Source organism: Pecten maximus, chromosome 6 (genome assembly GCF_902652985.1).
Source record: "Pecten maximus chromosome 6, xPecMax1.1, whole genome shotgun sequence".
Lineage (NCBI taxonomy): Eukaryota > Metazoa > Mollusca > Bivalvia > Pectinida > Pectinidae > Pecten > Pecten maximus.
This window is the reverse complement of record NC_047020.1, coordinates 42,905,497-42,929,076: the sequence shown is the minus strand read 5'-3', so window position 1 is coordinate 42,929,076 and position 23,580 is coordinate 42,905,497. Positions and strand designations below refer to the sequence as shown.

General features: G+C 36.7%; 1 protein-coding gene across 2 annotated transcripts; it reads right to left on the bottom strand.

The window, feature by feature from the left end:
* Window positions 1-3,284: 3,284 nt before the first annotated feature.
* On the bottom strand, window positions 3,285-21,855 carry LOC117329839 (ceramide phosphoethanolamine synthase-like). 2 transcript variants are annotated; one of them, XM_033888014.1, is made up of 5 exons: window positions 21,528-21,855; window positions 12,407-13,431; window positions 5,477-5,599; window positions 4,783-4,863; window positions 3,285-3,718 (listed from the first exon to the last, which is right to left on the bottom strand). In XM_033888014.1, exons 2-5 carry the CDS (start codon window positions 13,223-13,225, stop codon window positions 3,686-3,688), a joined length of 1,056 nt encoding a protein of 351 aa, XP_033743905.1. In that variant the 5' UTR covers window positions 13,226-13,431; window positions 21,528-21,855; the 3' UTR covers window positions 3,285-3,685. The 2 variants fall into 2 exon arrangements, with proteins under 2 accessions (XP_033743905.1, XP_033743906.1); XM_033888015.1 differs by lacking the exon at window positions 21,528-21,855 and adding an exon at window positions 13,602-14,133.
* Between the last annotated feature and the right edge of the window lie 1,725 nt (window positions 21,856-23,580).

The following is a 23,580-nucleotide window of genomic DNA, read 5'->3' as shown; positions in this document are numbered from 1 at the left end:
CTTCTAATTTTACTATACATAGTATTTTATAGTTATTTTTAGCTTTGACAGTTTATGGAAAATGATTCGTATTCTTAATATATTCTTGTACAAACAATCGTATATTATCATTATCATCCCGGTCCAGATTAATAGAGCCATTTAACAAAACATTTAAATCAACAGTTATATCATATATAGACAATTTTCTAAAAAAAAAGTATATCACGGCAGTGGTTGTATACGTTACACTGAAAAACAAGAGGCCCAATGGGCCTGTATCGCTCACCTGGCTCTACAGCAACTTTGAAGTTGATTGAGGTCATTTCTACAGATACTATGCTGGTTATCATAGTAAGCTAGGTTTATTCATATTAATGAATTTTCTAGTCCTTCATTCCAGCATTTTATTGGCCTAATATCTGGTCTAGGAGGCTCTTGGCTATCGCAAAATTATTTTTTATAGATTTAAGCCGATTTCACCCCTGTGACCTTAAATGTAGGTCAAGGGTCATTCATTTGAACAAACTTTGTCGCCTTTCACCCCAGCATGCTACAGGCCCAATATCAAGTCCCTGGGCCTCTTGGTTATTAAGAAGAAGTCATTTGAAGAATATAGCCTATTTGACCAATATGACCTTGAATGAAGGTCAAGGGTCATTTATTTGAACAAACTTTGTTGTCTTTCACCCCAGCATGATACAGGCCCAATATCAAGTCCCTGGGTCACTTGGTTATTGTAAAGAAGTCGTTTGAAGATTATAGCCTATTTGACCCATGTGACCTTTAATGAAGGTCAAGGTCATTCATATGAACAAACTTTGTAGCCCTTCACCCAAGCATGCTACAGGACCAAAATCAAGTCGCTGGGCCTCTTGGTTATTGAGAAGAAGTCGTTTGAAGAGTATAGCCTATTTGACCCATTCAACCTTGAATGAAGGTCAAGGGTCATTTATTTGAACAAACTTTGTAGCCCCTCACCCCAGCATGCTACATGACCAATATTAAGTCCCTGGGTCTCTTGGTTATTGAGAAGAAGTCGTTTGAAGATTATAGCCTATTTGGACAATGTGACCTTGAATGAAGGTCAAGGTCATTTATTTGAACAAACTTTGTAGCCCTTCACCCAGCATGCTACAGGCCCAATATCAAGTCCCTGGGCCTCTTGGTTATTGAGAAGAAGTCGTTTGAAGATTACAGCCTATTTGACAAATGTGACCTTGAATGAAGGTCAAGGTCAATTATTTGAACAAACTTGGTAGCCCTTCATCCCAGCATGATACAGGCCCAATATCAAGTCCCTGGGTCTCTTGGTTATTGTAAAGAAGTCGTTTGAAGATTATAGCCTATTTGACCCATGTGACCTTTAATGAAGGTCAAGGTCATTTATATGAACAAACTTTGTAGCCCTTCACCCAAGCATGCTACAGGACCAAAATCAAGTCGCTGGGCCTCTTGGTTATTGAGAAGAAGTTGTTTGAAGAGTATAGCCTATTTGACCCATTCAACCTTGAATGAAGGTCAAGGGTCATTTATTTGAACAAACTTTGTAGCCCCTCACCCCAGCATGCTACATGACCAATATTAAGTCCCTGGGTCTCTTGGTTATTGAGAAGAAGTCGTTTGAAGATTATAGCCTATTTGGACAATGTGACCTTGAATGAAGGTCAAGGTCATTTATTTGAACAAACTTTGTAGCCCTTCACCCAGCATGCTACAGGCCCAATATCAAGTCCCTGGGCCTCTTGGTTATTGAGAAGAAGTCGTTTGAAGATTACAGCCTATTTGACAAATGTGACCTTGAATGAAGGTCAAGGTCAATTATTTGAACAAACTTGGTAGCCCTTCATCCCAGCATGATACAGGCCCAATATCAAGTCCCTGGGTCTCTTGGTTATTGTAAAGAAGTCGTTTGAAGATTATAGCCTATTTGACCCATGTGACCTTTAATGAAGGTCAAGGTCATTTATATGAACAAACTTTGTAGCCCTTCACCCAAGCATGCTACAGGACCAAAATCAAGTCGCTGGGCCTCTTGGTTATTGAGAAGAAGTTGTTTGAAGAGTATAGCCTATTTGACCCATTCAACCTTGAATGAAGGTCAAGGGTCATTTATTTGAACAAACTTTGTAGCCCCTCACCCCAGCATGCTACATGACCAATATTAAGTCCCTGGGTCTCTTGGTTATTGAGAAGAAGTCGTTTGAAGATTATAGCCTATTTGACCAATGTGACCTTGAATGAAGGTCAAGGTCATTTATTTGAACAAACTTTGTAGCCCTTCACCCAGCATGCTACAGGCCCAATATCAAGTCCCTGGGCCTCTTGGTTATTGAGAAGAAGTCGTTTGAAGATTACAGCCTATTTGACAAATGTGACCTTGAATGAATGTCAAGGTCAATTATTTGAACAAACTTGGTAGCCCTTCATCCCAGTATGCTACAGGCCCAATATGAAGTTCCTGGGCCTCTTGGTTATTGAGAAGAAGTTGTTTAAATGAAAAAGTTGACGCCGGACGGCTGGACGGACGGACGGACAGACGGACGGACGACGGACGCCGCACCATGGCATAAGCTCACTTGCCCTTCGGGCAGGTGAGCTAAAAATAATGAAATTGATTTTCTAATGGATAAGAACAATTACATTCTGGTGATAATACTAAGTTACATTTGAAAAGATCTGCATTTAACGTGCTACAGCCGTGCCTGAGTCTAGGGTGTATAATATCAAGTTTTCTATTGCCAACAGACAGTTAGTATCAGTCTTGTTCATTTAGTTCTGATGGTAGTAACATGTGTCATATGGCATATACAATATAATATTGGCTTTATTGTAGTTGTTTCGGAAACAAACGTCATTTCCGATCGACAGCTTCGTCAATATGTGTTCTACACAGAGTAACTTGTATGTTACATACAGTAACTTTACCCTGTATATATTGAAACTATCTATGCATACATGTATATTGCTTATGCATATGTATTTGTTCTACCTGTCAAATACCGGTTGGGGTGTGCTGCTGGGTGTCTTCGGCAGTATGCTTCAGTGAGATAGCACTATAAATCGGCAAAAGTTCCGGCCTATTACAAGGAGATTTAACACGAACATACCGCAGCCTCCAAAAACACACATACGCACTCACCACACGCATACATGTCGCACGCACGGGAGGCCGTCCTTAAATGACCTTAGATGTTAATAGGACGTTAAACAAATTAAACCAAACCAAACCAAACCAAACTACCTGTCAAGTTGTTTACACCACTTGTAAATAAGTAATAATCACAAACTAACACCTCATTTATAAACAATATTTTTATTGTATAACGTCGTATAAAAATCCATAGTGTCATTTACCTAGCCGTTATAACAAATATACTTTATTCTCATTTAACATATCATTATCATTCTTTCTTTCTGTTTCCTTATCCTTTTTTCTTCTTACTTGTTTCTCTTTCTATTCAAAATACCAAGTAATATATTATCTGCTGATAAGCTTAATACCGTTGCTTAGTTTTGTATATGGAGAAGATATTGATAAGTTGCTATAATCTGAGTCCGACCCTTTTGTGTAATATATACGTAATAAAATGTATTTAAATTGAACTAAGTAATGATCACCAATGGACAGCATATTCATAAACAATAATATTTATTTGATTATGTAACGTTGCATAAATTTTATCTTGTGTGGCGATCCCATCCGTCAGGAGTCGTAAATCCCGACCATAGCTCTTATCTGAAAGTAAAATACACCGACAATTTAACCACACCCTGTAGACATACCACAGATTTTATACATCTACACTTGATATAATATGCGACAAATTCATATCCTCTTTCGCCCTCGATCACGTGACAGTTTCGCGTCCTCAACTAATCCCTATGCAACGATGTGACAATTTCGCATCCATATTTGTCCCCGATCACGTGATAGTTTCAATGTCTTCATTTGACCCCGATCACGTGATAGTTTCAATATCTTCATTCTACACCGATCACGTGATAGTTTCAATATCTTCATTCTACACCGATCACGTGATAGTTTCGTGTTCTCATACATCAGAGCAGGTAATTTTGCATAAATTAGCATTAATCAACATAAAAACACTCACTACATTATGAAAGAGGACATATGGCGAACTTTTGATGCAAATGAAATGTCAATATTTTTATTTACGTAAGTTGTATGTTACGTCCCGAGGCGCGAGACGTATTCCTTCCACTGTTCAAGAGTAATCAAAACTACATGTATATCCAAATGACGCCCAATTCTGAGTTAAAGCGATGCTCACACCGGAAGAATTTCCGTAGTAGATTCCAGTGTCAGAATCAACATGTACTTTATGACTAATTGATGAAATTCATTAGTGAACCCCAATACAGTGAATGCCAAAGAGAACCTGATGGAATATCTAGCGTCAGAGGTTCCCAAAACATTAAAATTACATAACCGTAGTTACATCTTTCATGTATATTTGTGTAGAAAAAGAAATTCAAATTTTGAGGCCAAACCAGTTCAAAATTTCGGACTTGACCAGACCAAATCACACCAACATTTGAGACCAAACCAATGAGATCAGACCAGGTCAAATATTGTTTTATTGTGTACCGAAAAATCAAGCTTTATCTAATTTGCCATTGAGACTTCCCTTGTAGGATGTTAGCTACCGTGTTGATTCTGTTGATGAAGACCGGGGAGCTTATCAATCCAAACTCATTCAGGAGAGAGTGAAGTTTCACTAGCGCTTGTCAATCAATTTTGTTTGTTTATTCTAAATTTTACACTCGTTTGATACTTACGCGTCGAACTTGAATGAAGCTAAATAAGTTCAATATCGCAAGAGCTACAAATCCAGCAAATTGGATAAAGTTGAGGAATTCCTGAAATATCAAAGAAGGAAATCATGTATTTTTGATATAAAGAAAGGGACGGGCACTATTACGGTGGATCCAGCGAATTCAGAACAGGGTGTCAAACTTAAAACCGTTTTAATTTATTAAGGTAAAGGTAGACATTTTTCCGAATGTCAAAAACGTTTAACAACACAAAATTATTAATATAAGAGGTACGAACTTTGGTAGATCTCCGGCACAGAACAGAATTTGATCTTATGCACAACGGTATATCCAGTTATTCACCATTAGATGTGGATAATCTGATATTGTACATGTAAATTTAATCTATCTTAACTTACACATCAAAATGAATACGTATATGCTGCAAAAACTTGCTGATGGAATTACTTGGGTATGTTCAGTGAAGACATTTTTTTTTATAAAATTCATAAAAGTTCATATTATATGTTTAAAAAGCAGACACTCGTTATAGTAGAAAATACGCAAACTTAAGTGCAATCCCGAATATTTGCTTGTAATTACTTGTGTCAAATCCTTTTTATCAATTTTGTTAAATGAAGTTTGGTTAAATTATGAACTTCAAAGACAGCGGGACGGTAGACAATCCTCACTAAAGAGTTCTAAAAAGGGAGCTTACCCAGATCTTATCGGTTACAATGGCGAGCTGCAGAAAATGGAGTAAAGTTTGAGCCTCGCAGAACCGCCACAGCCACATACTCAACCATGTTACCCCGGAATGTAATGCCTCCAACTGTTTTTCCTGAAACCAAATATACAGAATTGTTTATAACAGTCATGTTAAACAAACTATTTTAAGAATTTCTACGACTTTAAAAGATAGATAGTTCGTCGAATAACAGTCCCCCACCAAATGCTACAGATATAATTTCAAGAAAATTAATAAACTTGTTTATGTAGGTCAAAGATGAAAATTTAGGTCAGAGCGACCTACTTTTGATACATGACAATGACTGATACATCGCCTCATCTAGATAGATCGACTCAGGTCTCGAGCATGGATTTAATTCCAGTTCCAGTAGTGTAGGAAATGGAACCTGAACAAATTAGTTTTTTTTTTTTATGAAGGTCAAGGTAAAAAAGTCGGTCAAAGTCAGTGATCTAATTTTGGTACATGGCACACAAACTCATCTAGGTGAACCCATGCTCTAAGTATGAAGTTCCGGTGACAAGTAGAATAAGCGAGAGATAACTTTCTGTGTGGGAGGTCAATAATATATAAACATTATAAAACGAATATCTTCCATACGACGGACCGATCCTTTACGCATTTATCTCCAGGTGGCAAATATTCTAGTTAACTTTGAAGAATTTTAACAGGTGACATTACCTGGTCTATTTCATCTAGATTTTCCATATTTCCGCGTACACTTTTTTTTTGCTTGGTTTATCGCCCCGCCCCGTGAACAGCAAGTCATTTTGAGGCGGGGATCACCTTGTAGTAGTTGGTGACTACCTCAATGAACAACATACGGGAGGCCTGTCACATGTCATCCAGAGTAATAAGGGTAAAGTGTCTTGCCCATGGGCACAACGTAAACAGCACCAACCGGTCCGTTTCTCATTTAATTATTAATTATCCCATAATTCTTCGTCCTGTTAAATATACATGAAGCTCACACATGGTATGCCTGCAGAACTTAGTCACACGTTCGTGTAAGTCGTTAATAGGCTCGACAACTGTGCTATCTAAGATCCGGACATAATCAAATATAAACCTGCCACACGTTGTCGCATACATATATATCAAATCGATCGATCCGGAATCCGGAATAATACCCGGTGATAAATTAGTTTCCGTTTAATTATATCCGAATCACAGTATGATATATTGCGAAATGGGGAAACTTGGACGGGCCTCGGCTGGTGCGATGAATTTCACATGTGGAGGATATCGATTTAAATGTTATGGTTTAACGGGAATCTATATATTTACATAGTGTATATGTACGAACCGCTGATAAGATATGGGCTTTATGACGAAGGAAATTACTTAAATCGGGTTTCAGAACTGTAAATACAATATCAAGCCAGGTTTGAACACTGTAATCTGGACTGTTATTGTTATGAAAATGTAAAAAATTTGATTTGTAGTTTCCTCCGGCCAGACTCATAAACTTAATAAGACAATTGGGGAAATTATTTCAATTGTAGTTTTTTTAGTCAAAACACTGTAGTCTCGAAATATGAATTCGTCTTAAACATTTGGAGATCTTAGTTTGTTTTTGCTCTTTTTTTTTGCTTTTTTGCTTTTTTTTTTTTTTTTTTGTTTATGTTTTTTTTTTTTTTTTTACGCCGCTAAAATAAATAAGTAAAATCTACAAAAAAAATCAAAAATATGTCAAGTAATATATATATAACTGGATCTTACTACCATTTCATTCTTTCTGGACCCGTCGAATTCAGACAGGAAGGAAAATTGATGGAAAACAATGCTAAACTACCGAGGGGTTCTGCATAAACCTTACAATTTAGACAATTTTGTAATTTTTGGAAATTGGATAATTTGTTAAGGAGCATGAAATGAGTTCCATTTATCACGATCTCCCAGTGACCTTTCGGTTTAGTGGCAGAAAAAAATGATTGGCGTCATTATACCAATGACCATATTGATTATGTATAACTCAAGCTGTAACGAGTTACTGCCTTATACAGAATCCTTCGCCATCTGTAGCCCGAGTTTCCTCTGGCCCTGACACCATGCGTGGTGTAATATATATAGGGGCCCTACACAAGACATGGTGTAAGGGTAAGAGGAAACTCGGGCTACACCATCTGTAGCCAGTATTTTCATAGAAAAGTTCAATTTAAAGGTTATCTTAAGTTAATCTAGAGCTTACTATATTAAAGGGTTATATTTTTGCTTTTTTCGAGGATGTTATAAAATATCATAAAACAATGTATATTATGATAATACCTGTAAGATGATCCTTTTCATGAATTTAGCTAATGTTCCTCATCGTTTGGTAAAACCGTCAAAAATTTAAACTATCAATTACTTTTAATTTTCATAATTAGGGGAAAATATTAATTATGTATACATATATTTAAATATTATGTCTGATAATATATTCCAATAATGTCTTTTACAGCTATAGTCGCTTTAAACATATACACAAAGAATGTATGTTTAAGGGAGAGGCTGTGAAAATGAACACAGCAACATGAATGAATGTATCAGATAAGTATTTATAACGGTTCGGTCAATTACCCCCGAGGACACTACTTCGTCTGGTCAGTGTTTGATAGTCAGGTCAATTGGGATGATTGACCACAGTTTAGTGTAAATACTTGGACATTGTAGTGCACCCAAAGGTCAGCGAGTACACATTTTACAGATACTTGACCTTTTACTGTCGTGAATATCGCTATTTACATTACAAACCGCACCTGTAGCTTGTCTGTGGATATTCAGAGGCCGGAGGACCAATAATCCGACCTTCCAACTGTCCGAACTAGAACCAGTCTAGAGATAGTGAATGAATTCAACTATCTAGGAGTTTTATTGAATTATAATGGAAAATTTAAACAAACACAGAAAAAAATATCTGAACAAGGTCGTAAAGCATTATTTGCATTAATGAGGGTATGTAAGAAACAGTATTTTAATATTGAGACTCAATTAGCAGTGTTTGATACATATGTCAGTAGCATAGTCAATTATGGTTCAGAAATATGGGGATTCTATAAAGGCCCTGATATCGAAAAACTTCATGTCAAATTTTGTAAAAGGTCGTTAGGTGTGCGCAAATCTACTCCAAATATGATGGTATATTTCGAATTAGGCCGTTATTCATTGTACATAACAAGGAAACTTCGAATTTTAAAATATTGGTTTAAATTGCTCAATACTGAAAATTGTATATTGAAATCGTGTTATGAAAATATGCTCCTATTTAAGGACCAATGGGTCTGTGAAATCAAAGATGATTTGAGTCGCTTAGGCTTAGGTTATATTTGGGACGCCCAGAATGGAAACGATTTTACTTTTGGAATAATTAAGGAAAGATTATTTGACATTTTTAATCAAAATGGATATAGCGCTATTATAGATATGTCGAAAGGTTTGCTTTACAGGGAATTAAATGATAAAATTCTATTACAATCGTATCTAACAAAATCAGTTAATATCAGCTATACGAAAGAAATTGCTCGGCTCAGACTGTCAGCTCACAAGTTGAATATTGAATCTGGGCGATATGTTGGCATTGCTAGAAGTAACAGAGTTTGTAATCTATGTAATCTTAATGATATAGAAGACGAATTTCATTTTGTTTTAGTTTGTACTAGGTATTCTGATTTAAGACAGAAGTATTTAAATATTATTATAGAAATAATCCAAGTGTATATAAGCTTACTCAATTACTTAATACAAATAATGTTAAAGACTTGTGTAATCTTGGGAAATATCTGTTAGCGGCAAATAAGTGCCGATCACAAGCATGAGATATAATATATACAATGTACATGTATATATATGTTGTAATAATAATATTAATTGATGTTACTATTATATTATATTATTGCTTTGTTCATTCTCCTGTGGCCAATTTAACATTTTGTATATATGTAAATATCCTGTATATCATATGTTTACACTGATGAGTCGTAAGACTTAAAGTAATAAATGAACTTGAACTTGAACTTGAACGCGTATATATAGTGTCAATTGTTGTCAGTATGGCCACATTATCAAGCCACCCCGTGGATCTTAAAGCGACCCATACCGTGTCCCGTCTAGCGTGGGCATGGTATTTGTGCAAATAAACATCGACTTTAAGACCTACTCAACTCAATCTTTTGAGGACTGACCCGTTTTAACTGCAATGTTGCTACACTTGTGTGTGTGTTTTCGGTGTTTTCGGACTATCTGGTCAAAAAATGTCTTTAATTTAACGACACCAGGCTATTGGTTAAGGGGACAATCGGATAATTGTGGTCCCACTACGGGCGAGACAACTACCCAATCGTTTCATTGTGTGGCCAGAAAAAATAAAAAGAGACAAACTCGGGTTACCCTATTTCGGGTATAATGTTTAAGGTCCGGGTGGCTGGTTGGACGGGAACAATTAAACAGGCCTTTGTGGGACACAGTCACACAGTCTGTGCCCGACGGTTATACTTAGGTTATAAAGTTACATTTGATCACAGGGACATGCTAATTGGTTACAGTCTAAACGTATTTGGACCCATTCTAGTGTGTATCACAGGGACCTGGGAATTTGTTAGTCCAAATATTTTTAGATCTTAATGTGTATCACAGGGACATGAGAATTTGTTAGTCCAAATGTTTTTAGATCTTAATGTGTATCACAGGGACCTGAGACTTGATTACAGCCTACGTTTATTTGGACATTCCCTAGTGTGTATCACAGGGACCTGATAATTTGTTACAGTCTAATTGTAATTGAACCTTAGTGTGTATCACAGGGACCTCGAAAATAATTACAGTCTTAATGTGTTTGGACCTATCCTATAATGTGTATCACAGGGACCTGAGAATTGATTAAGTCTGAATGTATTTGGACCGATCCTAGTGTGAAGAACACCTTAACATCTACCTGTTCTGAGGGACCACAAGCCCCTTACGGGGCCAGAGCAAAACATTCTGGTGAAGGGGTGGGATTGTGGGTGGGGGTAGGGGTTGGGAAGGATGTGTGTAGGCGAAGGGGGGGGGGGGGGGGGGGGGGGCGCTGGGCCGAAAATTATTTCAAGCTTTTCAAGAATATGTGATAGGCCCTCATGGGAATGTTTGAAGAATGTATTTAAGCTTTTTAAAATTTTCTTAAATTTCCGAATGCTCTTAGATCTTTTAAATCAAAATTGAAACACGTGTATCACAATGAAATACATTTATTTTTGGAAATGAAGCAAAAACTGCTATAAGTACCTACTTAATACTGTTACTAAAATGACCCTAGATTTATTCCTGTATTAAAGCTATACTGTACAAATGTGTCATACACATTCAGATACAATACAACGTAGATTCAAATATAAACATTGAGTCAGCCGTGGGCAGTTTTCCAAACCTTTTCAAATTGGTCAGTACCGCTACGTCAACAAACACATTTAGTTCCTACACATTAGAATATTTGTTTCTACTGCCTGTGCTTAATGATTTAAGGCTAGATAGCGTTGCGTTCCCAAATCATTGGACGTGGCAAGTGCGCAATAGCATGACTTACGTGTACATGTTTAAAAATTTTAGATTATTTATTTTTATCCATCCTTCTGAAATGACTCCACCCCATCAAATCGTCGTTAATATCTAGTAAAATCATCTAGATTTTTATGTATCTTGTCGACATATTCAGTCATACATTGACGACTAAATCTGTACTGTTATCCCTTAACAACAATTTCTCTTAACCACAGAGTAAGTGTTGGAGGCAACAGATCTACTAAATTCGTCTTAAGCCGTTGGCTGACTGACTGTAAACTTAAAAAAAAACGCTTATATAGCTTACAGTATGCATTGAAATTTATTGAAAATCTGCTTTGAGAAATTCTGATCAGAGAGTGAGATACAGACGAATTTATACCTGTCTTAAAACCTCACTTTGAAATGAGACATCTTATATGATGCATGTATATTTTTTTATCTATTTTTCACGCTTGACACAGCAGTTACATACTTCAATGAGTATTGCTGACATTGCAAGTAAATTGTATATATCTGTTTCGTTGCGTTAGCATTAATTTATGTTGACATGCATGATTGATGGCTCATTTGAAGCCATTTTTACCCTTTTTATTAGGTAGACATAAAAAAACTAAAAAGATGGGTTTATATGTATAAATGTAATCGTTTTAGATTACTTTTGTCGGTTTCGACGCGACGCAGCGACAAATCGCCTTTTTACTTCCTGTCATTTGTACTCCGGGTCTGTGAAAAGCTTAAATCGGCATATTCTAGGCTAGTTACGTTTTCATTTCTTAAAGACATGGTGAATTTTCGTCTAGTCGTGATGAAGAAAGAACATTATTTTTATTTCAAAACATTGTAAAAGCAAAATCGGTTCTCGATGAGCCAATTTTTGATTCCCCGATCGGACGTGAAAATGTTTTGGTGTCGTCTGCCATTGATACAACTTCTATATACATATATTATGTACGTATCCGAAAACCCATATTATTTCTTCCATCTGGGCCATCAAGAGTAATTAAGTTGCACTATAAAATGTATAGCTATGTATTTGAGAATAATCGATTTCTACTCTAAAGCTACCGAACGCGTGAGCGACTAAAAACTGTCAAATCCATATATTGATATATTTGATATCTTAAAAAACTAGGTCAAATATTGATAACCAACTTATTCATACTAATACTCCACCACTATATTATTGATATAAATGAGATAATTAATTCAAAATACTAATGTCCATCCTGTTTTACCATGTATCATTGTTATCCATAAATGTTCATTGTTTATGAGAATACACAATTGTCATTTTCAATTGTCATTACTTGTAACACGCCTCACCTGTATTCTGTCCTGAAACAAAACTCCATGACTTCAAAAATCACAGGTGTTTGTACCTACCGTCTGAAGAGACGTTTCCATGGGGATCTGCAGCACGTCCGAGTACGTCTGCAACATATTGTCCCACGTGGTCGTCGCCAAAACGATGACACCCCCAAAAATTAGGCACTTTAAGAATATGTAATTTTTTGTAGCTTTGTTGTGGAACCCATTGCTCTTTCCCGGAGAATCACCGCTATGGCCATTTACATTTGCATTCAAAAATGGTTTAGAAATTGGCAATAGAAGGTCACGTGGTTGTATTGCAGGCGGGTATTTCCATAAATAGAACAAACATCCAAAAGCAAGCGCAACACCGCTGATGATGTCACAATCAACGTCTATAAAAAAACCTAATGTAGTTCTATGTGATTTGTATACGGGGTTACCGGAAGTGTGACGAAACACTACACCATCCAGCACATCCAACCACATCCGGTATTCAAAAATCAGTACACCGATACGTCTATGATAAAGCGATTCCATCGTCACAAATTTCCCGGCAACGAAGCCTAAAAATAAGCCAGTAAAACTGATGACATTTGGTGTGAGGATGAAATATATACCCGTGGGTTCAAAGATGGCGAACACTAGCTCTGCTAAAGGGATGTACACGTAATGATCAATGTGGTCCAACATGAGGAGTTTCACAGAGAGAGGACGGAACGGCGAGTATCCTCCCACGTGATCTTGGTTCACTAAATCCATTGTTTGAAGAGACTGGTATACAAGGATATCCATGACGACGAAATATGACAACAGCAGCACTAGAAATCCAACGAACACTGTTCCAGTCTTAGTCTTCGGTGCAGCGAAGGACGCCATCGTAAATGATGTCATGATGACGTAATGATGACGTAATGCTCACTGATGTAAATTCTAGGGTGACGTAGATCACAACTGTTGGTGCATTTCAAGCGTAATTTTAGAATTTCAAATCATCCATCTGTATGATTTTAGCTTTCTACAAAACCTCTGTTCTGTTCTCTGGTGACGTCAATTGTCTCTCCTTATCAGAGTCGTGTTGAGATTGGTGGCCGGGAAGGCTGCAAAATAAACAGACGCGTTATCAATATTAAATTTCATACTATGAATATGTCATGATAGAAACACCTGGAATTTTGCCTCGTGCTTTCAGGACTGCCCCAGTGTTTGTGACAAATCAAGTTAAACTTACCAAATTAATCTTATTTCAACATAAAACATTCCCACCTACCAAATAAACATTCCTACTCGCCAAAATAAACAATAATTTCAATACATCATGCCTCCGTGCAATCAGTCGAATGTCCGAGTTCCTGGTCTGGTATAATTACGTGCCAGGTGAAATCGATTACATGTATGTCCAAACCTGTTCACAATTGCTTTATAAATAGAATCGGATTACCCTGAATTAGAAAACCCCTCACTGAAAACGCCGGGCTGTGTTGACTCGGTATTAAGTGTGTCAAAACACTTACACAATATTATGTAAATTTAAACAAGCAATTTTGTGTTAGACAGATACCAGGCACCCGTCAGTATTGCAGATAAAATGGTAATTATCCAATTTTCAATAATATATTTGATGTCATCCCCGGAAAAAAGTATGTCATGAATTCTAAAATATGCACAGGGACTTGGCATAAATTTACAATCAACACTCGGTCAAACTGCAGAGTTGAGTTGAGAGTTGAGTGTGCCAAATCGTTGTGGCCATGATTTGTGAATGCAAACGTATGATGTATATGTCAAACGTGTACCGATTGTGAAATAATTCGTCTTCCATTACGTCAAAATCGAATGTTCCATTAGGGGCTGGAATGGTTTAATCCATCGTCCCATTAAACGACCCATAAATATTTAAATGTCCGAACGCGTATGGAAATGAGAGAATGATTTAAACTATAAGAAGTAACGAGCGTTTGATTACAGCTAGTGCTATTTAAACTGAAATGTCCACGATGGTGAAACGACAGAATTGGTATACATCAAACATATCAGAGTTACAATGATGTATTGTGAAACCGATGTCATCGATTACTTCAAAGTCCTGTGCTGTTGAGTAAAATTTTACGTTCTCTGTATTGTGCTAGACAATAGCCTATACATAAAATACGTCCAGTGTGAATAGCTTAGCAAATTGATTTTGATATACATTTAAAGGTACTTGTATTGTGTTTCACTGGCCTATCGATTAGTCTAGCCTGGTCGTGTACTATTACAAATTGTCATTTCATAACGGCACGTTTTAACAATTTTAAAGAAAAAAATTATATGATATGATATGATAATTAATGGATGCACGCAATATGCCTCTTTATCCATATCTGATTTTAGTTTTAAAAGTTAGTGTCTATTCCGAAAATGCGATATAATAAAATCAGAACAATTTTTAAGTGAACAAGAAATTTTAATAAATTAATAATGATAAAAACTTGTACACTTTAAAATTATGACAATTGTTTGTTTGTTTGTTTTTTTATCAGTACCCATATCCTCCAAAGGATATTGTATATTTTGTGTGAACACAAAAATTGAGATAATATATCAAAATTATGTAAATAAGTTTTTACGATGAACAAAAACTTTGAATAATTCTGAAAAGTTAAAAGTTCTTGTGAAACTGACAAAACCCAGGCAGACACACTTACATTTTATCCGCGAAAACATGATAACCTTTAGAATAGCATGGAGTCTTTATCATATATGTTACCAGTGGCGGATCCAGGGGAGAGCGGAGGGGGGGTTTCCGATATTCTGTGTGTATACCTGAGGTAGTTCACTATAACACTGTATAACATGAGCCAAAAAATCGTCGATAAAAGTACAAAACTGTATCAGAGCGTCATCTGCGAACGATTTTTTTCCCCTAGTTACAACACACACACAAGAGCGCGGGAGGGTCTGGATGGAATCAGGATCGGAGATGTGTGTGTGTCGGGGGGTGGGAGGGGGGGGGGGGCACGGGGGCATGGGAGGGGGGGGGGGGGCACGGGGGCATGGGAGGGGGGGGGGGGGGGGGGGGGCTTGGTCCTACCATCTCGTCTCGTCTCATCGTCCCAGAGGTTCAAAATGGTTATCATTTTGTTCGGTTTAATGATATTATTGATCAATATATTTTACATAATACGTACAAAAAGTATATTTCATATAAATTACATAAGTTATGTCACAGCACAGAGAGTACGTTGGTCACCTGACTAGCGTATTAGATAAAGCTAGCGAAATTTTTCATTTAACCTATTTTGTGGTAGGATGTCCGGTCGCAAAACAAGAGGTCGCTAGTTCGAGTTCCGTCGCGAGCTATTTCTTTTTATATAGGTCAAAGAAGTAATATAAGAGGGGGGGGGGGGCACGGGGGCACGGGGGCATGGAAGGTGGGAGGGGGGGGGGGGGGGGGCTTGGTCCTACCATCTCGTCTCGTCTCATCGTCCCAGAGGTTCAAAAACGTTATCATTTTGTTCGGTTTAATGATATTATTGATCAATATATTTTACATAATACGTACAAAAAGTATATTTCATATAAATTACATAAGTTATGTCACAGCACAGAGAGTACGTTGGTCACCTGACTAGCGTATTAGATAAAGCTAGCGAAATTTTTCATTTAACCTATTTTGTGGTAGGATGTCCGGTCGCAAAACAAGAGGTCGCTAGTTCGAGTTCCGTCGCGAGCTATTTCTTTTTATATAGGTCAAAGAAGTAATATAAATGGTAATAACACTGGATCCTTGCAAAGGTTTGTCTGCAGGATATGAATTACTTGAAATGTTAATATGGGGAAAAGAAGTAATTACAACAATGTGGAACATGAAAAAAATGTCAAATTTTCGAGGCCATCCGCCCCTTTATCAGAAAACATAAATACAATCACATGATATATAAAAAGTACTAAAAATACATTTATAGATATATACATATATGTACATAACTTTACGTACACCAATAATAGTGTTAATATGATAAATAATACTCGCTACAGTTTTAAAACAAACTCTCTCTGTTTCACACTATTTTGACAATTTCCAGTTGGCTTCCCATTCCTCAAGACTTCCTTCACTTTTACGCACATTTAAAAATGTGTCTGTTGAACTGGCCTATCCGACTGATATCATCGTCGGCTTTGTGATATCCGACTGGTTTTAATTATATAACATTACTCTATATATTCTGTGGACAATTTTCAACCATTTAACAGGTGGTCTTATCAAATGTATATCTTGATTTGCAGTAGAAGGTGTATTTATACCGTGTCAACATGTTACAACGGGGCTGGATTACGGTAACAATATGTAATATATTCACACAATGCGGACCGATTTATAAAGCATTGTTCCATATATATATAAGGGATTCTTTGATTTTGAGCTGTTTATATCATGCTTTTAAAACTAGCCAGTTACTTCAAACGTGTCAAATTACGTATGGTTCGGTAGGGTATTAAGGACATGTATACAATATGCGTTTTGAAACTTTTCTCTTATTATTGTATGAAGATTTAACCATAGACTTGGCATGCGAAAACACATACAACCTAAAGCATGTCAAATCATGCTATTTTCAATATCGCGAATAATACTTCCCGTTCGGCAATTTTTAATGGAGCTCTCAACGTAAAACATTACTCTATAGGCTTTCACGTATACACGTGTGTTATGTCATTGTTTGCTACAAATGTTTACTTTCTTCCCTGGAAAAAGTCCTGTTTGAATTTTTAAGAAGTTTTTTTTTTCATTCTTGTATCTACATATGGTTAAGATTTTCAAATATTACATGGAAAACTGGGAAGGAAAAAAAAAAAAAATATCACAGGGACTTGGCAGAAATCCTCACTCCACGGTCGGTATATGTGTATTTCCAGTATACATACTTAGCATATACATATATACACGTAAGTTGATGCGACACAGGGGCTTGTCACAAATTCTCTACCCAAGGGCCCACATATACATGTATCATAAATGTATACCACACATGTACAGATATTATTTTGGATGTTTAGGTTCTGTTTTAAACTTCTATATCATGGTTCAAGCTAAGTTAAAGGAAAGTTTGTTGAGCACAGATTACATGCTTAAGCATAGTATGGTTTCATGGATACGGGCCCATGTGAAAAATATGTATATTTACTCCACCGCCTACATAAATATATACAGAAGACAATCGAGAAAATAAAAAATATAAATTACCACCATCCATGAATCGTCCATGAAAACTTCCTCGTCAATAGTTTAACCGGTGATTAAATAGTTCAGATAATTCTCGGTCATATACGCACAGGGGCGTACCAACCCGCTTTGCCATCAGACACGGACGTTTTCGTTATGATATGATAGTAGTGTTTGCTAGTACGTAAATTCTTCTAACAATGGAGTCAAACACATGGACTATGTCTGGTGACTCTGACCGATTACAGAATACCGGAAATATCAAATATGGAGGACAGATGTGTTTCCTGCCCGAAGTGGCAGTGTACGTGCATGCACGTGAACAATATGACAACTCATTAACGGATCAGAGTTCAAAGTTCACACTCGGCTATGATTATATATATATGCATTCCGAAATCATAGTATCAATAAAAAGTAAAACGTCTTAGGCCAAGCCAAATTGATGTGTGTTTACTGCATTGTACTTGTTTGAAAAAAAAGAGCCTTATTTCATTTTGGTTTATTTTTGCTTAATATCCAATTAACAAAATAAACATTAGTACTATATGCTTAATCTGAATCCATTAATGTTTTCCTTATGTTTGGCTTGGTTTGTTTTGCTTAACGTCCTATTAACAGCCAGGGTCATTTAGGACGTGCCAGGATTTGGATGTGGAGGAAAGCCGGGGTACTCGGAGAAAAACCACCACCCTACAGTCAGTACCTGGCAACTGCCCCAGGTTTCGAACTCGCAACCCAGAGGTGGAGGGCTAGTGATAAAGTGTCGGGACACCTTAACCACTCATTACTTGTAGGCACAAACACTCATATAATTATCGTTCGGACATATATTTCATCAATAGAAATTATATATGCATGCCCCTTTAATAGTGTCAAGCTCGGTCCAACAAATGTTCCTACAGCACGCTATAGACACGTGTAAGGTTAATAGGCGAGGTTATTTTTCAGGTTAGAATATTTTTGTCTTGTAATTGGCCGTTCCTGTGGCCACACGGTAACCTAACAGAAGAAACCGTCAGTATCTATAGCTTATAATTGATGATTTTAAGAAACTACAATGTGCATGTCCAAAATGTATTGTATTGTATATATGTTATATGTACTGATGAGCTGTAAAGCTTAAAGTCAACAAAATGAATTGAAATGTGTAGAAAAACATTTTAGTATATTACAAGTTTTGTGTAAAATTGAGGATATCTGTTCCTTTTTAAATATTCAAACATTATTTTTATACAGATGACCCCTGAACTGTATTAAAGAGTATTTTTAGTTTACGGTAGACACAAAAATTAGGACCAGGAAACAAAAACGAACCAATCCTTGGCCTTATCTATACATATTTTATCATTATTTAATTTATAACTACAAATGCTTGTGATTTATGTCATACAAAAAGACTTCAAAGGTTTCATGGTGCCTTGATATTAACTCCCCTTTTCATTGTCACCATATAATTTAATTCGTCACAAACGCAACCCTCCGATTGTTATCTACAAACTTGATATAGAATGTACTTTGTAACTAAGATGGCAAAAGCGTCAATTAAGATACGTTTCACATAATCTTTTAAAGAAGGTACTTCCGTACAATAATTGGCGTTTAGTGTCTCGAGTTTTCCATAGTAAGGTTTCGAGCGAGGGTAAATGTACTGTAAGCGTCAAAGTCTCTCGGGAACACAGCCAATTTTAAGCGCTACCACTTTGACCAGAGAAGTGAAGACTTTACCTGTTTTTATATTGACAAAGGTCTGGTCTAAATGTCGAGGGGACATACTTGCCATAACACCGTTGTTTGTCGAAACTCTTAGATAAGAAATAAATAAATTACGATAAGAAATCTCAAGTTTTACCAAGGGCTATATTTAAGTATAGGTCTCTGATCTCGACAAGCATATGAAATTGGATTCGAAAGAAAACCCACGTAAATCATGCTAGAAGAGATTTTGTGGAAATTGGTTTCCACATACAACGATGAAGTATAAAAAGAAAAAAAGTTATCTTACCCTTAAGGTATGTGAAGGTGGTAGCTTTGTAATTCACTGATTAGTCAATTAATTTCAATTCAATTTAATTAATTAATTACTTAAACGTTACGGTTTATCAATACAAATACACTGTATATATAGTTTATACATGACAGATAATTACATATAGGTTTTGGAGGTGGAGGAAAGCCGGAGTACTCGGAGAAAAACCACCGGCCTACGGTCAGTACCTGGCAACTGCACCAAGTAGGTTTCGAACTCGCAACCCCGAGGTGGAGGGCTAGTGATAAATTAACCACTCATTACTTTAAGGCACAAACACTCATATAATTATCGTTCGAACATATATTTCATCAATAGAAATCATATATGCATCATCATTAAATAAATTTACATATATTATGTCGATATACAAATGTAAATATTTTACATCACTGACTCGATCGTGCCTTATTAGCCTCAAATAGTCAGACACATTATTTAACTGTTCTGTTGGGTGTAAACTAGAGCATGTCTGTAAATGAACATGGGTGTGCTATGTATACAAAAAGTCTATCGAGAGATCAAAAACAAGACGTTTAAATAAATCTAGTTCAAGGAGACATACTAGTGTCACAGGTCAAATTAAACCTTTACGTTTCTGACCAAATACATTTAAATTTCATACATTATTCAATTACGTTACTCAAAATTGACTTATTGAATTGGCTTAATTTATTATTGATATTAATGAGATAATTAATTCACAATACTGATGTCCATCCTGTTTTACCATGTATCATTGTTATCCATTTGTTGATGTTCATATTCTCTGCACTGTACTGTTTATGAGAGTATACAATTGTCATTGTCATTGTAATGACTTAAAAGAATGGCCTTGATCATGGAAATATTGAAAAGTTAGGTTCAAATAACTTAGTCTGTAGAAATTCTCGAGTCCCTGTGGGTCCAACCTGTTATGTATAATGATGACGTCATGAATTGCAGTTATATACATGTACTAGTCGTTCATGAATAAATCACAGGGACTTGGCACAGCACGGCACCCCAACCCACGGTTATATATATAGGTATATATATACATGTTAGGTGGACCGTTGGTTGTGAGTTCGTGTCAAGTCCCTGTGAAAAAACTACAACTATACAAAAATACGTCCGTTTACACATATGTCTTCTAGTACCTGCTTGCTTATAATTACACATGTGTAACATATGTGTATTTATCAAAACTACACAAACACACAGCGATTTTCTGGACGAGGCTTCAATTCTCAGACAAGGAATGTGTCCGACAACCCAACCAAATATTTGTGATACAATAATTATGTGTAATGACATATGAGAGAAGTGTTTGCTGTTTCCTGTGACGTAACATTGGCATCAAACAGAACAACTAACTATAAGACTGACTAATCATATAATGATATATAAAAAAAAATCAGTAATTAAAGAACTTCACAAATGTTCTCTTGGCGCACATATGAACATCTTGCCCGAGTTTCCTCTGGCCCTGACTCTATGTCTGGTGATGGTGTCGGGCAAGAGGAAACTCGGACTAATGAACATCCTGCTACTTCACATAATTTGTACTGTGCCAAAAACGTTTACTTAATCGTACACACCTGATCCCGAACACAGGGACATACGAATTTTGTGTTAGCGGATTAAAGTTGTCTTGCATGTGTCCAAGTGTGTGTATTACAATTTCAGACGTTTTAGGACAATATATTAACATTCGGTAAAAATGACACATCTATAAGTGTTTATCGTGCTACATTACCTTCTGCCCAACCCTCTCTTAAAAGTCTGAAAATGTTCTATTCACGCAATATGATTCACACAAATACACCGTGTATATATAGAAATCACTTACAGATTATCAAGTCCCTGTGATTTCGAGGTCTGGCGCCTTGGGGGTACACAATATCTTTCATTGTATTGTACATATACATGTACTCCCACGCATACAATTCCATTAACAATTAAACTAATATCTGACCTACCGATCTTCCAGGTGTGTCCAGGTGTGTCCATGTATGTCCGTACCCCGCGCCGTAGGTCCACGTGTGTACTCCAAAGCCCTTTACAATCAGGGTGTTGTATTTACCTGCCGAACAGCGTTGTTGATAATAGCACAATTTCCCCACACACCACCGCCCCGCGGTGAACACACCAACATATAAATGGTGTATCCCGTCTACACTTACTGTATATAATATCTGAATGACACGGATGATAAGGCTACATACACACAATTTCTAATTCCGTTTTGTAAGACACACGTGCATTAAGCACAGGTGTGTAACTATGAAACAGACACAACACAGGTAAGGGAGCTTGTCGTATGACGCATTGTACTCCGGAACTAGAGCGTTACCTCGGTCCCGCTCTCTAATGCCTTTTGTTTATCAGGCAATTCTATCTTTCGTTCCATTTAAAAGTCGGCGGTGTTAACATTCAATGAACTGTACGAGAGTAATATGCTATTACAAAAATGCCGACAATTTATTGAATTTCCGACACAGTTCATCTGATTTTCAAAACAAAAACATAAATACAGAAATATTTACAACATATACTGACGAATACAATCTATTAGTTCTAAAGACAGGCGTGAAACGATTTTAAGAAAAAGAAGTTTTTCTTAAAATCGTATTTTACATTATGTTGGCGTTGACGATTTTATCCTCTCGGATACATATGTATAGCTTAAAGCTGATGGGTATATAGATTTCTTAACACACTTTAAGATCTTTTCGAATGTCGAAATTTTTATTACCGGAGTTTATCATAAATAATGAAAATTCATGTCAAGATTTATAGCCGCTATGTAACACCTTTATATAGAAAGCATCCGTGCAAACTGTCACACACACAAATACACCATTTCCCCCCACGCACACACCTACACACAATATTTGTACAGGAAGGGTTGACAATGGCTATACCAGCTATGCAGGTACATTTATTTGGTAATGAACCTGCAGATGCAAAATATTTCTTCTGTAAAAGTTTGACCAACTAAAAGGTCAGTCGCGAGCTATTTTATTCATTACACAGGGACCTGAGAATTCGTTACAATTGGTGCGACACGCCCTTTTGTGTATAGGATATAAGATGCTTTGCGAGGCTAGAGATTCAAATTACACTATAACATGTCCGAAATGCTATTATTTAAGTTCACATTATCTGGTCCCTATAAAATGTCCAAATACAAATAGATTGTAGCATAAACCCATGCCCGTATGATTTTTCATACCGAGCACAGGGACTTGATAATTCGTTACAGTCTACATGTATTTTTGGATCTTCCCTAGTGTGTATAGCACATTTTGAGACGTTTTGAGGAGCTGTAGATAAAAAAAATCGGTTAAAGGACACCCCAAGTGTTCATGCATGTGTTTAACGTCAAAACGTCTCAAAATGTGCTATACACAATAAGGAAGGTCCAAAACTACATGTAGACTGTGACAAATTCTCAAGCCCCTGTGATACCGATCAAGGAACTAAAATCCCCAACAAAGTCACCATTTAATCACCTCTCTCACAATTTAATTGTTATTTATCATACGACCCTATCATGCCACAGACATGCGCAAACATGACACTACACCGTATATTATTTGCATATGAAAAGTATCAGTTTCAGTCTCAGAGGAATATTTTATCGTCACAGGCAGTTTAAGATTTTGAACATGACACTATTTAAAGAGGTTGGCAGTTCTAGACTACCCATCGCAAGTCACGGAAGGATGGGTGATAATAAATACATTTCTCATGAGTCATGGAGTAACGTAAATATATATACGGGCTCAACCATCTCCGACACTCATAATTAGCATTGCACAGGAAATAAGCAGGGGTACGTCCCTACCTTCGAAGTCCAAGGGTTCTTTTCTTAACATATATGCTTTCATTATAAGGGTAACCCGGGTAAATAGTAAATGCTACTAAGAATATACCGCTCAGCGAGACAGAGATCTTCTCTTTAGCTCGATCGGTATGACGTAGGACTAGGATCCGGACGCCCCGAGTTCGATCCCTAGCGGAGGCATT

Bases quoted from the DNA above. Each gene is read 5' to 3' on its own strand.
- LOC117329839 (XM_033888014.1), bottom strand. From the start codon at position 13,225: ATGACATCATTTACGATGGCGTCCTTCGCTGCACCGAAGACTAAGACT. The intron at 5,600-12,406 runs GTAGGTACAAAC...ATTTGGTTTCAG, and splicing joins TGGAAACGTCTCTTCAGACG to GAAAAACAGTTGGAGGCATT. The intron at 3,719-4,782 runs GTAAGTATCAAA...TTTTACTTTCAG, and splicing joins GCTTCATTCAAGTTCGACGC to ATAAGAGCTATGGTCGGGAT.